At 48.8% G+C, this 14,603-nt stretch overlaps 1 protein-coding gene across 2 annotated transcripts in view; it reads left to right on the forward strand.

Annotated features, from left to right (window-relative positions):
• Positions 1-14,603, forward strand: part of Trappc9 (trafficking protein particle complex subunit 9) — a 456,412-nt gene that overhangs the window by 89,236 nt on the left and 352,573 nt on the right. For both annotated transcript variants that reach the window (XM_051159558.1, XM_051159557.1), the window contains 5 exons: positions 70-215; positions 3,727-3,812; positions 6,417-6,543; positions 10,333-10,465; positions 13,882-14,045. In XM_051159558.1, coding sequence (XP_051015515.1) covers positions 70-215; positions 3,727-3,812; positions 6,417-6,543; positions 10,333-10,465; positions 13,882-14,045 — 656 coding nt within the window. The remainder of the gene's footprint in view (positions 1-69; positions 216-3,726; positions 3,813-6,416; positions 6,544-10,332; positions 10,466-13,881; positions 14,046-14,603) is intronic.

Consider the following 14,603-nt stretch of genomic DNA (forward strand, 5'->3'; position numbering starts at 1 on the left):
ACATAAATATATATATGGTCCAGAATGAGAGCCCTGACAGTGAGCGCCATGCTGTGTTTTCACTGATAGGTGTGTCAAGCTGCTGAGTCTCCCTACCAGCCTCCGGCCACAGAAGGTGAAAAGCTTGCTGGGGCAAAACATGTCCACCAAGAGCCCCTTCATCTATTCGCCAATCATCGCACACAACCGTGGAGAAGAACGCAACAAGAAAATAGGTAGGCCACTGTCTGTGTCCTCCCTCCCTCCTGGGGGTTAGGATCAAGTTTCTGGCCATTTTCCCATGCATGTGTACACTTGCATGTGCTTGCCTACGCACTTCCCTGGACATTTATTTCATGTATTGCCCTAAGACTGGCAGTTGCTCATTGCCCTGATTTTTAGAAAGTTATTTCATGGAAGATGATTCATAGATGGTCTAGAAGCCATTGAGACCTGGGGTATCACATGGCAGAGATGGGGAACATGTGTGTTTACCCCTCTTATAGAATCATTGTGGTCTGCTCACAGGGCCACCACACTGGTCCTTGTCACTTCCTCCAAAGGTGATAGTCTCCCAGTGCTGGCTGAAGTTGAACCTGTAGACATGCTCGCCCCAAGCCTAAAGCACGGAGGTATTAGCATGTTGAGCACTTTGTTCTGCAATAAACGTTGTGGTGGATGGATCTGCTCCACTGTAGGCTGTTGGAAGCATTGTCAACACCTTGTGGAGGCTAGGCAAGGCTCTGATGTTTGATTGGTGGCACATGTGAAGTGCATTTATATTTTCTTGAATTAGGGTTTTACCACATAGCCAAGGCTTGCCTCAAGCTCATCATGTAGCCTAGGCTGGCCTTGGACTCCAGATCTCTCTGCCTCAGCCTCTGAAGTGCCAGTATTACAGACATGCCTCAACGCTTCTGGCCAGTTAAATGCTTTTTTCGATTTAGGATAGTTCCAACTTCGGGTGGACTTACTGGGATATAAGTTGGGTACTATCTATATGAGAACAAGTCCCTACCCCCAACACATTTTTCCTGTCCAGTTCATGCAGGTAGAATACAAACACACAAGAAGTGACTATCAGGGTAGGATGCAAGCGGGCCTGTTAACAGCTGGCTCTGGTGTTACCAATAATCCTAGAGCAGAGCCCATGGGGTTTGGGGAAGCTTGGGCAGGCATGGAGTGACCTTACCTTGAGGTAGCAGGGTGGCCTACCCTGGTTTGGCTCTGTATGTTTTATAACTACACTGTGAAAATGAGAGAGAAGGTGGAGCTGCTGCTATGTAGCTCACTGGGAGAGTGCCCACCTAGCACACACAAAGCCTGGGCTAGATCCCCAGCACTGAGTGTACTGGGTGCGCTCATGCACGTTGGTAATTCCAGCTCTTGGGTGAAGGGCATAGGAGGATCAGAAGTTTGAAGCCATCCTCGGCTAGCACAGTGAGGCTAGCCTGAGCTGCATGAGAGCTTGCCTCATAGAGAGCATAAGAGCAATTAAGCAGGAAGTAACGCAAGAGATGAGGGCTACTATTTCAAGAGAAGGCAGCTGATACTGAGTGCTGGCGGGTTCCTGTGAAGGTGTGTTCGAGTCATTGCCATTCCCTCTTGGCCTTTGGTTTTGAAAGTCAGCCCCAAGCTGGGCATCGTGAGACACTCCTTTAGTTCCAGCACTTGGGGGCAGATCTGGTCTACAGAGAGAGTTTTGGGTCAGCCAGAACTACACTGAGAAACTATTCTGAACTCTCCCCCTCCCCCAGCACACACAAAAGAAAGTCAGCTCCAAACACAGGTCCCTTACCACTGTTCCTTTGCTCTACAGAGCACGTGGCGGATGGCATTTCCCACTCAGCATCTTTATGGGGAGGAGATACACAGTTGCTCCTTTGCGACACGTGGAACCCTAGTACAGCTTCTGATGGGAGCATCCCCCTTCACGTTATTGGAGGCAGAGGATAGGGTTCTCCTGCACTGGTTCACTGACTTCTCCATCACCCCATGTAGCTGGATTACTTAAAGACAAGACCCTGTCTCGAAACAAACAAAAATTCTAGGAGACTCTACATCCTACTCTGCTTCAGGTTGATGCCTGGACCATGGTCTCCCTGCAAAGAGCAGAGCTGAAGACGCAGCCACACTGGCTCATAGACAAACACAAAGGCTGGCAAGGAGTAAGGACATGTTTTCAGGACCCACCTGTAACCCCCAAGGGCATCTCCAAGACCCACCATGTCTCTGATGCTATGGTGACTCTCTTGTTACACTCAGAGATTCAGTTAGAAACATTTAAAATTTTAGCCAAGGATACATGGGCCTCAGGCCTTCAGCCGGGACTCACTAACCAGGATAGTTCCAGAAAGACATTAGAAGCCATAGGATATAAATGAAATTTCCAACCAAAAATATACATTGGGAGTTGAAATGCAGCTCATTGCTGGAGTGCTTCCTTGGCATTCATGGTTTACTTCCCTGTGCCTGAAAACAGGAAGGCTTTTACCTGTGGCCTCAGCACCTTGCAGCTGAGCAAACTGCTGGAGTTGGTCAGCCTGTCTAATACAACACTCTAATACAACATTGTCATCTACAGCGTTCACACTTGAGAGCCTCCCAATTGAGTTCCCTATTCAAAAAACAAAACAAACACTCAACCAACTAACCAAACAAAAACCAAAGATCTCATAATATTTGAAATAAATTCATGATGCTATGTGGGGCCACATGGTTTGGACAAGCCGCCTGCTATCCCAGACAGTGTTTGCCTTGGTCTCTTCTGCAAATGTAGACTATTTCCATAAAAAGAAGCTCCAACAACTTCCTATCGTGGAGGCGGGGAAATGGCATGGATGATGTACAACCTGGGGAGCCAGTGGTGCTGCGTCCTGTGCTGAGAGGCATCGTGTTTGCTTAATGCTCTGTGGTCACCAGATTCTACTCAAAAATGTTGGTAACTGGTCTCACAGTTTTATCAGACCCAGTACTGTCACCCCAGAGAAGAGAAATCTATCCCAGCTCCCACAGTTTCCCCTTTGACATTTTTATCTTAAACAAATGGTGTGATACTTTTCCTAAACAGTTCCTTAGGGTGCAGTCTCCTAGTTTCTTTGTTTTGACACAGGGTCTTCTGCCTTCCACTCTGGCTTGCCCCCCCCCCCCCCATGCTCCTGCTTCGGCCCCTTTGAGGGCTGTGCAAACCACCACACCACATTTGCAATTGGACTGCATATCCTTGCAAGGTCTTGTGTTGATGTCAGCAGCTGCCCCAAGGGCAAGGTAGTGGCCAGGACAGGCTGGAGTTGTCAGGGCCATCGTGGATACTGATAGTGCCACCCTGGGCTCTAGCTGTGTCATCCGTGGAGTGGGATTTCTGAAACTGACTCAGGGTTATTCTGGACCAAGTGAGAGAATGCTCCTCAGTGGTGGCCTTTCAGAGACCTTTGGGGCAGTTGTATTTGTGTGTGTGTGTGTGTGTTGCTATGTGTAGCAGGTTGTTGCAGTAAATCAGGAGTATGTCTGACCAGGCTTTAGGGGACACAGAGACGGCAGGCTCTAGGTCTCCTGCAAGCAGCCCCTGCCCCTGCCCAGAGAAGCCCCAGCCACCATCACTGGTCTGCTGTGTTTCATAGGTGAGCAGACTACTCAGCGTGAGCTGCGCATGTCAGGGCAAGTATATGGCCCACTCTGACACGGCAACAAATCACCCTACAGCTGTGGTACAAACTCACCCTAGAGTTCTCTGTATGTGTCTTGTAGATTTCCAGTGGGTTCAAGGAGATGTGTGTGAAGTTCAGCTGATGGTGTACAACCCAATGCCGTTTGAGCTCCGCGTGGAAAACATGGTATGTGTACCAGTCACTTAGCTTAAGCCTTCTATCACTGAAAACACCGCTTTGCTTAACTCTGGACATACACATCCACTGATGTACATCTGATTTTACTTTTGATTAACTAAGGTCTCTTCCATGTGCGGAAGCCATGCTTTGTCATTCCTGCATTTTTGCTCATCACTTAGTAGTGTTGTGAATCTACAAGTAAGCCTTCAATTTATGTACACACTGATCTTAATTGATTGACTATAGATTTGAAATGGTCATTTGGAGGTCAGGGCTCAAAGTTTAGTACAGGCTGTGGTTTAGTAAGAGAGGAATGTTTACACTGCATAGCTGTGACCCTGCTGTTCTGATTTTGAGCCCTGTAGATGGCCACTCATTTTGTTGTCATGCCTCTGAGAACAGCTCACCAACTTCTGTGGTCAGAGAAGGAGATCTATATAGCCTCTTCCTGTGGGACTCATGCTAGGTCTTTGTGCATGTTCCATGGATCCATCCCTTGAGGCCTTTCCCTTTCATGTGTGTACACATATGTGTGCACATGTGTGCATGAGGAGACCCCAGCTTGATGTTGCAGCTCTTCCTTATTGTTCTTCTTCTTATTATTATTACTATTATTTATATTTCAAGACAGGGTTTCTCTGTGTAGCCCTGGCCGTCCTAGAACTCACTCTGTAGACCAGGCTGGCCTTGAACTCAGAGATCTACTTGTCTCTGCTTCTGCTGGGATTAAAGGAGTGTGCCATCACCACCTTGCCACCTTAGTTTTTTTGAGGCAGGATCTCCCAATCAAATGCAGAGCTTGCCAATATGGCTAGGGATCTCTTTTCCTCCTTCTGAGGCTGGAATTAAAGGTCAGTCTTCACACTCAACCTGGTATTTATCTACGTTCTGGGGATTTGAACTCTGGTCCTCTTTCTTGCTTGGTGTACTGTTTAACTGCTGAGCCATCTGCCCTCCCCTCCATGAGAACCCATTGGTACTGCCAGATGGTAGCTGTTGCTGCTCTATATATTTTTTCCCTTGTTTTTATTTTTGAGACAGTCTTACTATGCAACCGGCTGGCCTTCAACTCACAGAACTGCACATGCTTCTACCTCCCAAGTCCTGGGATTCAAGGCATGTTTACTATGCCTGGCTTATGAAAAAACAAATATTTAAAAGTAGATTTCATTTATTTTTTGATTTAAAAATAATATGTGCTTTTTGTAAAAAAAAAAAATAAGAAGAGTATAAAGTTATAAGAAACTATAAAGCTCTACTTGGAGATAGCACACAACTTGGGGTCAGAAACTTAAATCATTAAGAAGCATTTTAGGCATAAATGCTCATATATTTTCCACCTACCCTGAAGATGTATTAACAACTTCCATTTGGCTTCAGTTAGCTTAAACATAAGTAAGTGTCAATGTATTTTGCTTAGGGACAACAGCCATATAATTGGCTTTCTTCTTCCACTCTTACCTATGGCACCTCTCCACACCTCATATGCATCATAGGAGCACTGGCACCAGAGTACCTTTGCTTCTGGTGTTCTCTGTAGACAGAGTTGGGAATGGTGTGCAAGTGTGTGCACACATACACATATTTTCGTTTTGCTCCAAACACACATATGTATATGTGTAGATGCACAACAGATTCACGTGGTTCACACTCAACACCTACCATCCCAGCTTATTCCCCCAGGGTCCCTCCCAGCCTCCCTCTTTTAAACTTCCTTCCGCTGTGAGTAGTGGGCTCACAAAGTCAGCACACTCACTCCTGAGCAGTGTATCTAAGATAAGTTCCTACTGTTTGGACCATTTCGCTGTGGAAAGCCATTCCACTTGAGAATCTCAGGATCCTTGCTCTGCTGAGGTCCTCTTTGTCCTGGTCATGCTCTGTAGCTGCCGTGAAGTCTTGCACATTGTGTGGTGAATTTACTCCAAGATGTTTACGAACTTTGATAATGGTATTTCCTTTTTACTTTCCCCTTGTTTTTTGTTTTTGTCTTTGCTAGAGCATAATCATGCCTGTGCTGCTCAAGGCTTCTTCTGGCCTTTGCCTCTTTGCTGAACATTTTTGCTTATTCAGCATTCAACATGGGTTCCAAGGGAGTGGCAGCGATCATGACTTTGCCTTTGTGAATAGATGCCCCTGTTACACTGACGAGAATCTGCTGTCAAGGGGCAGCTTCTTGAGACTGGGGACCCATGCGGCTCACTAGCAAGCTCGGTGCCTCCTCTACACTAAGATGAATAAATAATTCATAGATGCCCTGGGAGTGAAATCAACTTCTGATATATTTCCACACTATATTTTTCTTTTGTGTTTGAAAAACAATATTTATTTATTTTTCTTTGGGTCTGCATTCTCATTTGTCAAAACAGCAACACAAGGAATCAGATGATGACACACAGGGCTTAACCCCAGCTGGAGTTTTTGCTCGCTACCCTACTCTCAATGTCCAGATCACACCAGTCTCTCCTGAAGTTCTCTGTGGGTTTTGAAAAGCTGCTGGCCTTCTCATCCCCATAGTCCCTGCCGCGAATGTCCCAGAGCTCAGTAGGGTTGGCTGTCTAGTATGGGTCTGGGCTATGCCCACTCACTGTGCTCCTTCACTTCCTCCTGCAGGGGCTTCTCACCAGCGGAGTGGAGTTTGAGTCTCTCCCGGCAGCGCTTTCCCTTCCTGCGGAGTCTGGTTTGTACCCAGTGACCCTGGTCGGGGTCCCGCAGACCACAGGGATGATCACCGTGAATGGTAAGGAGACTTCCTTGGTGGTTTCTGCCTCACTGCACCTGGGGCTGGTCACTTGGTCCGTGATCCTAACTAGCTAAATGACAGCAAGAAGATAGCATTTCTTTCCAAAGTGAGATGATGGAAAAAGAAATGGTTTTGTTACGTGCGTAGTTCCTGTTGTTTTGCTGTTGGGCATGGGGTCTGTCCTGTGCCTTGGCTTGTCTGGTTTCTCTCTTGCCACCTTCACTTTTCTCCTTTCTGGCATTCTCCTCTGGGACAGCATGGGTGCAGCTTCTCTCCCTGTCATCACCTCCTCGCTAGTGCTGCTGTACCTTCTTTCAGAGCGCTGTATGTCCGTGTAGCTTCTACCATCCATCTCTCTACTGATTCCTTGGTGCCTTGAATTCTCTATCCAGCTCCTGACACTTGTCAGAGTTCTTGTCACCAGGCTCAAGAGCAGAGCTATTCTGGCTGAAGCTGGGCCTCCTCTTCAGTCTTTCCCGAGTGTTGTACAGAGGTCAGCGTTGGTATGGTGCCTCCTCTCTGGTCCTGTTCAGTCTCTTGGTTTTGTGCAAGCTGTAGTCCTAAAACCCTGCCCTGGAGGGCTTCTCAGTTTCATGGCTTCCTTCCTTCATCATCTTCCTCCTCCTCCCTACCTCCTCCCGGCCTTGGCCCTCCTTTCTTCTCTGTTTGTATGATGTGTGCATGTGTATAGGGTGGCACATGATATGCAGGTGGAGGTCCAATGACAATGTTGTGGAGTTGTTCTCTCTTACTGCCTTTACGTATGTTCTGGATTGAACCGACAAGCAGCTCTACCTGTCAAGCCATTTCCCTGGACCCTTCTGGGGTCTTCATCTTGACTTTGCTTTTCTCTCCCTTTCCTCTTCTTGCTTCTCAACCCTACCAAGCCTAAGGACCTCCTCCAGCCTTCAGTCCTGCCATGCAAACTTCTGGTGTTCCTTAGGGACAGCACCCCTTGATTGCCATCTCCTTGGATGTCCTGTGTCACACCAGGGCCCCACCTCTCCTCTCTAAAGTAGCCTTTCTCCTAGAGGCCCCCATCTCAGCGAAGTGTCTTTCTGGACCATTTGCCCTAACTAGCTCCCAGACCTCATTGTTAATACTACACGAGACCGCTATTTCTTGCTACCTACATGGCTGTTTTTTGTCTGTCAGATCATGACTTTTGCAGGGTCTATCACAGAGCACAAGGACTAGTCTTTTCTGTCTTCCAGTGCACTCTCTAATGGGCCCATCTTTCATACTGAGCCTCTTATCAGCTCCCATCATTTGGTCACAAGTCTTACCCTTTGTTCTATCTTGTTTCAAGGCATATTCCTTAGCCCTGGACCACCCCCACCCAGTATCCTTGTCTTCCCTCTTGGAAAGTTGCACTTGGATGTCACAAAGTGCCTGATGCTACCCACAGCATACCTGCCATCTGAACCTTACATGGATTTGTCCTTGTGGGCATCTGAGCCTCAACCAGTTCTTAGGGCAGATGTTCTTCCTTAGCCTGTCATCCTGATTTGGTCCCCTCACAGAGTCCCCATGATATTCCCATGACTCTCGGGACACCATATTTTCCATGGCTCCTGGGGTGGCTTCTTTCTTTGCCTTGGCAGTCTTGCTTATTGCTCAGCAGCAGCAGCATACGTGTGTTGTCTGGGAAAGATGTTGCCTGCTGGACAGTTAGATGCATCTCAGCAAGGTGTGTGAGAACTAGGGGATGCTGGGGACCCAGCAGGGAGGTGGACAATGGAGGCCTGCCTGAGCAGGTGACCCTGATGTTAGAAGGTCCACCAGGAGTGGGCAATTGTAAGCAGGACAGAACCAGTGTATAGGCAGGGCCTCCAGGGAGGGAGGGCAGCTTCTCCAGTCTGAGACCTGGCATATCTGGGGAGGGAGGGTGATCAGAGGAAGGAATTCAGGGCAGGGGCAGGTAGTAATGGGGCTGGAAGAAGATGGGCATCACAGGGGCCTTGAGAATCATCCTGAAGTTCACCCACTGTCTTCTGGGGCTTTGGTGTAGTTGCTATGTTTGTACGGCGGGAAGCTGGTCAAGTGGGCTTCAGAGCAATCTGACCACAAGGTGTGAGGTAGAGCTTAAAGGACCAAGCACCTGTCCTCAGAGAGCCCAGGTAGGAATGACACAGGTAGAGCTTGGCTGTGAATGGGGCAAGTTAGGCATGGATGGCTGGTCCAGGGACAAGATAGAAACTAGTGTGTCTCAGTGAGTATGAGAGCCTGGGAGCAGACCTCCTGGGGTGATCCTTGGTGTTAGCATCGGCGCTGGCTTATTTCTGTTGAGCCTTAGCTGCCTGGGTCAGCCTGTATCATACTGGCTTGTATTAAACATTGTCCCCGGACTAGAGTTTATGGCCATGGTTTTAAGCACTGGCTGTCTTAAGCAAAGGAAAATGACTAATTGTAATTAAGAATTATAAAGCAATGAACATTTAATATACAAAATCATATCAGGTTCTACACAGGAAAGCATGAGGGTGACAGTGCCAGAGGGAGCTCCTGGGAAGAAAATAGACACCACAGAGAGAAGACTTTGAGAAGAGCTGAGTGGGAAGGAAGGGTGTGGCTGCAGTGTCAGGGAGTGGTATGGCTGCAGTATCTTGGATTGGGGTGGCTGCTTTGTCAGGGAGGGGTGAGGCTGCTGTGTCATGGAGGGGTGAGGCTGCAATGTCTGGGAGGTGTGTGGCTGCAGTGTCTGGGAGTAGTGTGGCTGCTGTGTCAGGGAGGGGTGAGGCTGCTGTGTCAGGGAGGGGTGAGGCTGCAATGTCTGGGAGTAGTGTGGCTGCAGTGTCTGGGAGTAGTGTGGCTCCTGTGTCAGGGAGGGGTGAGGCTGCTATGTCAGGGAGGGGTGAGGCTGCAGTGTCTGGGAGGTGTGTGGCTGCTGTGTCAGGGAGGGGTGAGGCTGCAGTGTCTGGGGTGTGTGTGGCTGCTGTGTCAGGGAGGGGTGAGGCTGCAGTGTCTGGGGTGTGTGTGGCTGCTGTGTCAGGGAGGGGTGAGGCTGCAGTGTCAGAGATAGGTGAGGTTGTACTGAGGAGGGGTATGGGTGTATGGGTGTGGCCATGTTAGGTATAGGTGTGGCTTCCGTGGCTGGGAGGAGGTACCTAGAGCTGCTCCACCAATAGAATGAATGGTGCTTCTCCCTAGGGAATAACTTCCTTATCCCTGTGGAATGTAGCATAGAAAAGTTGCCAATCTAGGCTTCTATCCATTGGCCTTCATCTTTTGAAATTTCAGAAGCTATTTCAAAGCTTTGCTTAAACAACTTCAAGTGCTTATGTCACAAGCTTTTTCTTTGTGCACAGGCTGATCTTAAATTGTGGTCCTCGAACATACATGGTGGAGTTGCCACATCATGAAGCAGCTATAATGACAATAATTGGCTCTTAGACCCTCGCCTCTCAACAGAAGGTTCCAATGTAGTTTTCAAATGCTCATTAAGTCACATTATGCCTTGGAAAGAAATATTAACAATACTATCATGTTAGAGACGCTAAATCTGAAAGGTATATTAGCAAAAAGTAAGGATGGTAACCACCAAGCCATGCGGATTGGGAGTGCATAGGACCCTTTACAAGGACCCGTTGTGTAGACACGGCCCACCTTGGAAAATAGGGCACAGACAGTGTTCTGTCCACGGACAGCCAGGGTCTTTGGGGTACAGGGAACAGTAGGGTGGCATAGGTGATAAGAGGGTGCTGGTGTTCTCTTTGAGGCCTTAGTAGGGGCATGCGCACAGTCAAGCCTTGTCAGGAGGCGTGAAACCCCATATCTGTGTTTCAGGTTACCACACTACAGTCTTTGGGGTCTTCAGCGACTGTCTCCTGGACAACCTTCCTGGAGTGAAAACCAGTGGCTCCACCGTGGAAGTCATCCCCGCCCTGCCCAGACTGCAGATCAGCACATCGCTGCCCAGGTAGGGGGCCTGAGGGCACAGGGATCGTAGAACACCTTCTGGTTATGTATTTCTTAAAAGTAGCACAAAGGGTTGGGGTTCATCTGACTTGCATGAGGCAGAAAGCATAGCGAAAGGACCTGATGAGGGCTTGGGAGTGATGCTTCCCAGGCTGGGTCAAAGACCAGGATCAGAAAATGTGATTTTAAAATGATTCAAATATATATGTCTCACGCATGTTGCAAAATTGCACAGCCACTCTTTGGTGGCTCCTGTGAATGATGATGAATAGCCAGTGCCACTAATGTAAAATGGGTCTTAGGATTTCCTCAGGTATTTGGTGCGCTGTTCTCACTTGTCCCACAGTGTTCTGGGTGACAGGGCTGTGACAGTGAACGTGGCTGCCCTGGCCTTGTGCTTGTCAAGTGGTGGAGAAGGACAAGTGGCCTTCCTGCCTGGCCTTGCACAGCTGTGAGGTGGGCAGGGAGGAGGCTGCAGCTGTGGGTCACAGGGTGGGTGGGCAGCTGGTTATGGAGGGAGTGCGGTGAGGAGGGAGGGGCATGTGCTTGGGGAATAAAGTAACATAGAAAATGCCAGCTGTCTGAGAGAGCTGGAAGTCCCACGTTCGTAGAAGAAGACAGGCTTCTGACTTGGGTTAGGATCCGTAGGATAAAATCTGATAACTGGGACCTCACCACAGTCTTCCAAAGATACCACCAGGAAATGAAAAGACAACTCATGCGTTGAAAGAGAGTATTTGCCCAGCGTATATCTGGTAGAGCTGTATCTACATAGAGAACTTTTAAAACTCAGTATAAAGAAGACAGACAACCTGATTAAAAAATTGGCAAATGATCTCTTGTGTCTTTCTGCACAAAAGGTGAGCACACAGCAAATAAACAGTCTGGAAGGGTACTCAGAGCCATCAGTCTCTTTGGGGCTGGCACCTCCCCTCCCCCAGCTGGCAGTTCACACCCACTGGGGTGGCTGTGACCAGAAGACAGACAACAGCTAGGCTGGGAAGGGGGTTGCAGGAACTGGAGGCCTCAAGCACTGCTGATGGGAGTGTAAATCAATGTGCCTGTGGGAGGATAGTTTTTCTTTTTCTTTTTTTTTTTAAAGTCTGTTTGTTTTACGTCCTGGTCCACAGTCCCATCCCTACTCACTTCCAAGTCCCCTCCTCCCCCTGCCTCCGCCCCATTCCTTAGAAAAAGGGAGTCCCCCTTCCCATTCATCCCAGCTCATCAAGTCACATCAGGACTGAGCGTGTCCTGTTCCCCTGGGGCTTGGTAAGGCAGTCCTGCCAGGGGGAAGTAATTGAAAAGCTGGCAAGAGAGTCCATGTCAGAGAGAGCCCTCACTCCCTTTGCTCAGGGAGCCACATGAAGTCTGAGCTGCCCATCAGCTGCATCTGTGTAGGGAGCCTAGGTCCAGTCCATGCAAGGTCCTTGGCTGGTGCTCCAGGCTCAGCAGGCCCCTCTGGACCACGTCAGTTGGCTCTGTTTGTCTTCTTGTGAAGCTCCTGTCACCTCCAGGTTCTTCTATCCTTTCCCCCTACTTTTCCACAAGACCCCCTACGTACCGCCCCATGTTTGACTATGGGTCTGAGCGTCTGTTTTGAGGCACTGCTGGGTAGAGTCTTAATGACCCAGCTATCCCCCTTTTGGGTATCTACCTAAGATGAGACTATACATTGCTACTAAAACTTGTACCTGATAGTTAAGTAGTGGCAAGGACCCACTTGTCCATCAGCTGATGAAGGAACAAAAGGAGCCACACTTGGAACACTGGAGCACTGCTCACTCAGTAGTAAAAACAAGTTAGCTCATGATAACCTGCTCTGGGAAAAGGTCCTCAGAAACACTCTGTTGAGAGAAAGAGGCCATAGTGTGTGACTCCTATGAACTGTTGGAAAAGGCTGGCAGACTGGCGGAGAGAAGCTGCCTGGGGCAGCAGGGGTGCGTGTAGGGTTTGGCAGTATATATTATGCCAAGGTTTCTCCTTAGGATGATGGTGGTATTTAAAATGGGGTCTCAGTGGAGCTGGTGTATCTCTGTAAGTTTCCTAAACTTTGTACAGGTAAAAAGCGGGTCAACAGCAGTGTAAAGTTAGGCTTGGTTCAGTGGGGCAAGCAGATCTTTTTGCCTTGGTCGCAGTGTGGAGTGGACCCCCTGCCTCAGCTGAGCACATGCTGCCTCAGGAAGGGGTTCTGTCTTTGTTCACTGTGGATGCTTCCAGGAGACAGCCCCAAGGCCTAGGCTTGCCCCCTGACCATTTAACAGGATGAGCCATAGAGAGAAGTGGGAAAGGCCCACTGATGCCTGGCCTACCTTGGAGGCCCTCAGTGCCCAGTCCAGGAGGATGTGGTGGGCCAAGGAGAAAACAATCAAAGGATGTCACCAGGAAGGAAGAGCCTCTTGGGAAAAGGTCCTGTGTCCCCTGCCCACTCGTTGGGTCATCTCCAAGCTCACCTCTGCAGTCACACAGGAGGGAAGGACTTGATTCCACAGGAGTCCCTCTAGCCAACTCAAGGTCAACCTCAGCCGCCTCTCACTTTAACATTAGCTCCTGGAGATGGCGCCTCCCTCTCCTTTCTGGTTTTACTTCCCGTGGTAGTTTACTAAAGCACAAAGATACTCTCTGGTGTCTCTGAGCTCCCATGGGGAAGACCTGGATAGCCTGCTCATAGGGAGCCAGGAACTCAGGGCAGAGGGGGATCTTTCCAGAGATGGGGGGGGGGGGGGGGGGTGGGGTTGGGGGGGGTTCATCCTTCAGAGAGAGGGTGTAGGCTGGGTGAGAGATTCCCATGGGAGTGACTTGGAGTTAATATGCTTATTAAAAAAAAAAAGTTAGCTGGGCGTGGTGGCATACGCCTTTAATCCCAGCACTCGGGAGGCAGAGCCAGGCGGATCGTTGTGAGTTCGAGGTCAGCCTGGTATACAAAGTGAGTCCAGGACAGCCAAGGCTACACAGAGAGATCCTGTCACGGAAAAAAAAAAAGTAGACATTTGTAAAAATTTCTAAGGTGATTTACTGCATTAAAAAGTGATTATTCAAGTGGGGGTTGACTAATATGTTGTAAATATAAGAGAGGCTCACTCATGGAACTCACTTGGTTGTTGACATCTACTGTGCGTTTTCTACTGGTGGGATATAGACTGGGATGCAGTAAAAGATGCTTCTGACCTTGGCCTCACTCCATGTGAGTCCAGTGTCAGATCAGCTGCAGGCTGGGGCCTGACGTGCTAGCTACTTCCATAAGTCCGTCACCCCCAGTTGTGTGTGTTTGTGACAGCTGAGTACCAGATCTCCTGTGCAAAGCCAGGGCATCCGTCGCCTGCTTCTGAAGTGTGTTCCTGTATGGATGGTCCCAACGCGCCGCCCCCGTCTTCCCTTCTTTCTCCCTGACTCTTGTGCCTGTCATGATTGTGCTTTTAGGTCCGCACATTCGTTGCAGCCATCGTCTGGTGATGAGATATCCACCAACGTGTCCGTCCAGCTTTACAACGGAGAAACGCAGCAGCTGGTTGTTACCTTGGAGAACATCGGGCTGGAGCCTCTGGAGCAGCTGGAGGTCACCTCAAAGCTCCTCACCACCAAGGGTAGGTGGGGTGGCTACTGTCTGTGTGTGCAGTGGCAGAGGACACGCTGCAGAGAGCTGATGCTGCCTACCCTAAGTGCAACTGAGTCACCATGAAGTCCAGTGTCTTATTTCCATGGTGTCTCTCAGGTGCCTCATCCCTCACCTCGTTTTTGGAACTTAAGTAAGTCGGTTATAGGCTTTGGTTGATGCTCGAAGAAATTGTTAATGTTGACGAGTGACAGAAAACTGCAGTCGATATGGTGAAACTTTTAAAAATAGCATTTTTGTTACTTCTCTTTTTGTGCAATGTATTTCTATTATATTAACCCGCAACTCTTTCTAGATCCATCCCTGTTTTCATTCCCACTCAACTTTTTGCCTTCTTAAAAATGCAATGTATTTCTGTTATATTCACCCCAACTCTTTCTAGATCCACTGCATCTTCATACCCGCCCAACTTTGTGTCTTCTTTTTCCTCATTGAGCCTAATCTGTGCTGTGCTGTTGTAATGTTCTTGGATGCAAGGCCATTGTGTGGAGCATGCACACAGCCAGCCTACAAGGGGCAAAAATACTCG

This window comes from Acomys russatus, chromosome 17 (assembly GCF_903995435.1).
Source record: "Acomys russatus chromosome 17, mAcoRus1.1, whole genome shotgun sequence".
Lineage (NCBI taxonomy): Eukaryota > Metazoa > Chordata > Mammalia > Rodentia > Muridae > Acomys > Acomys russatus.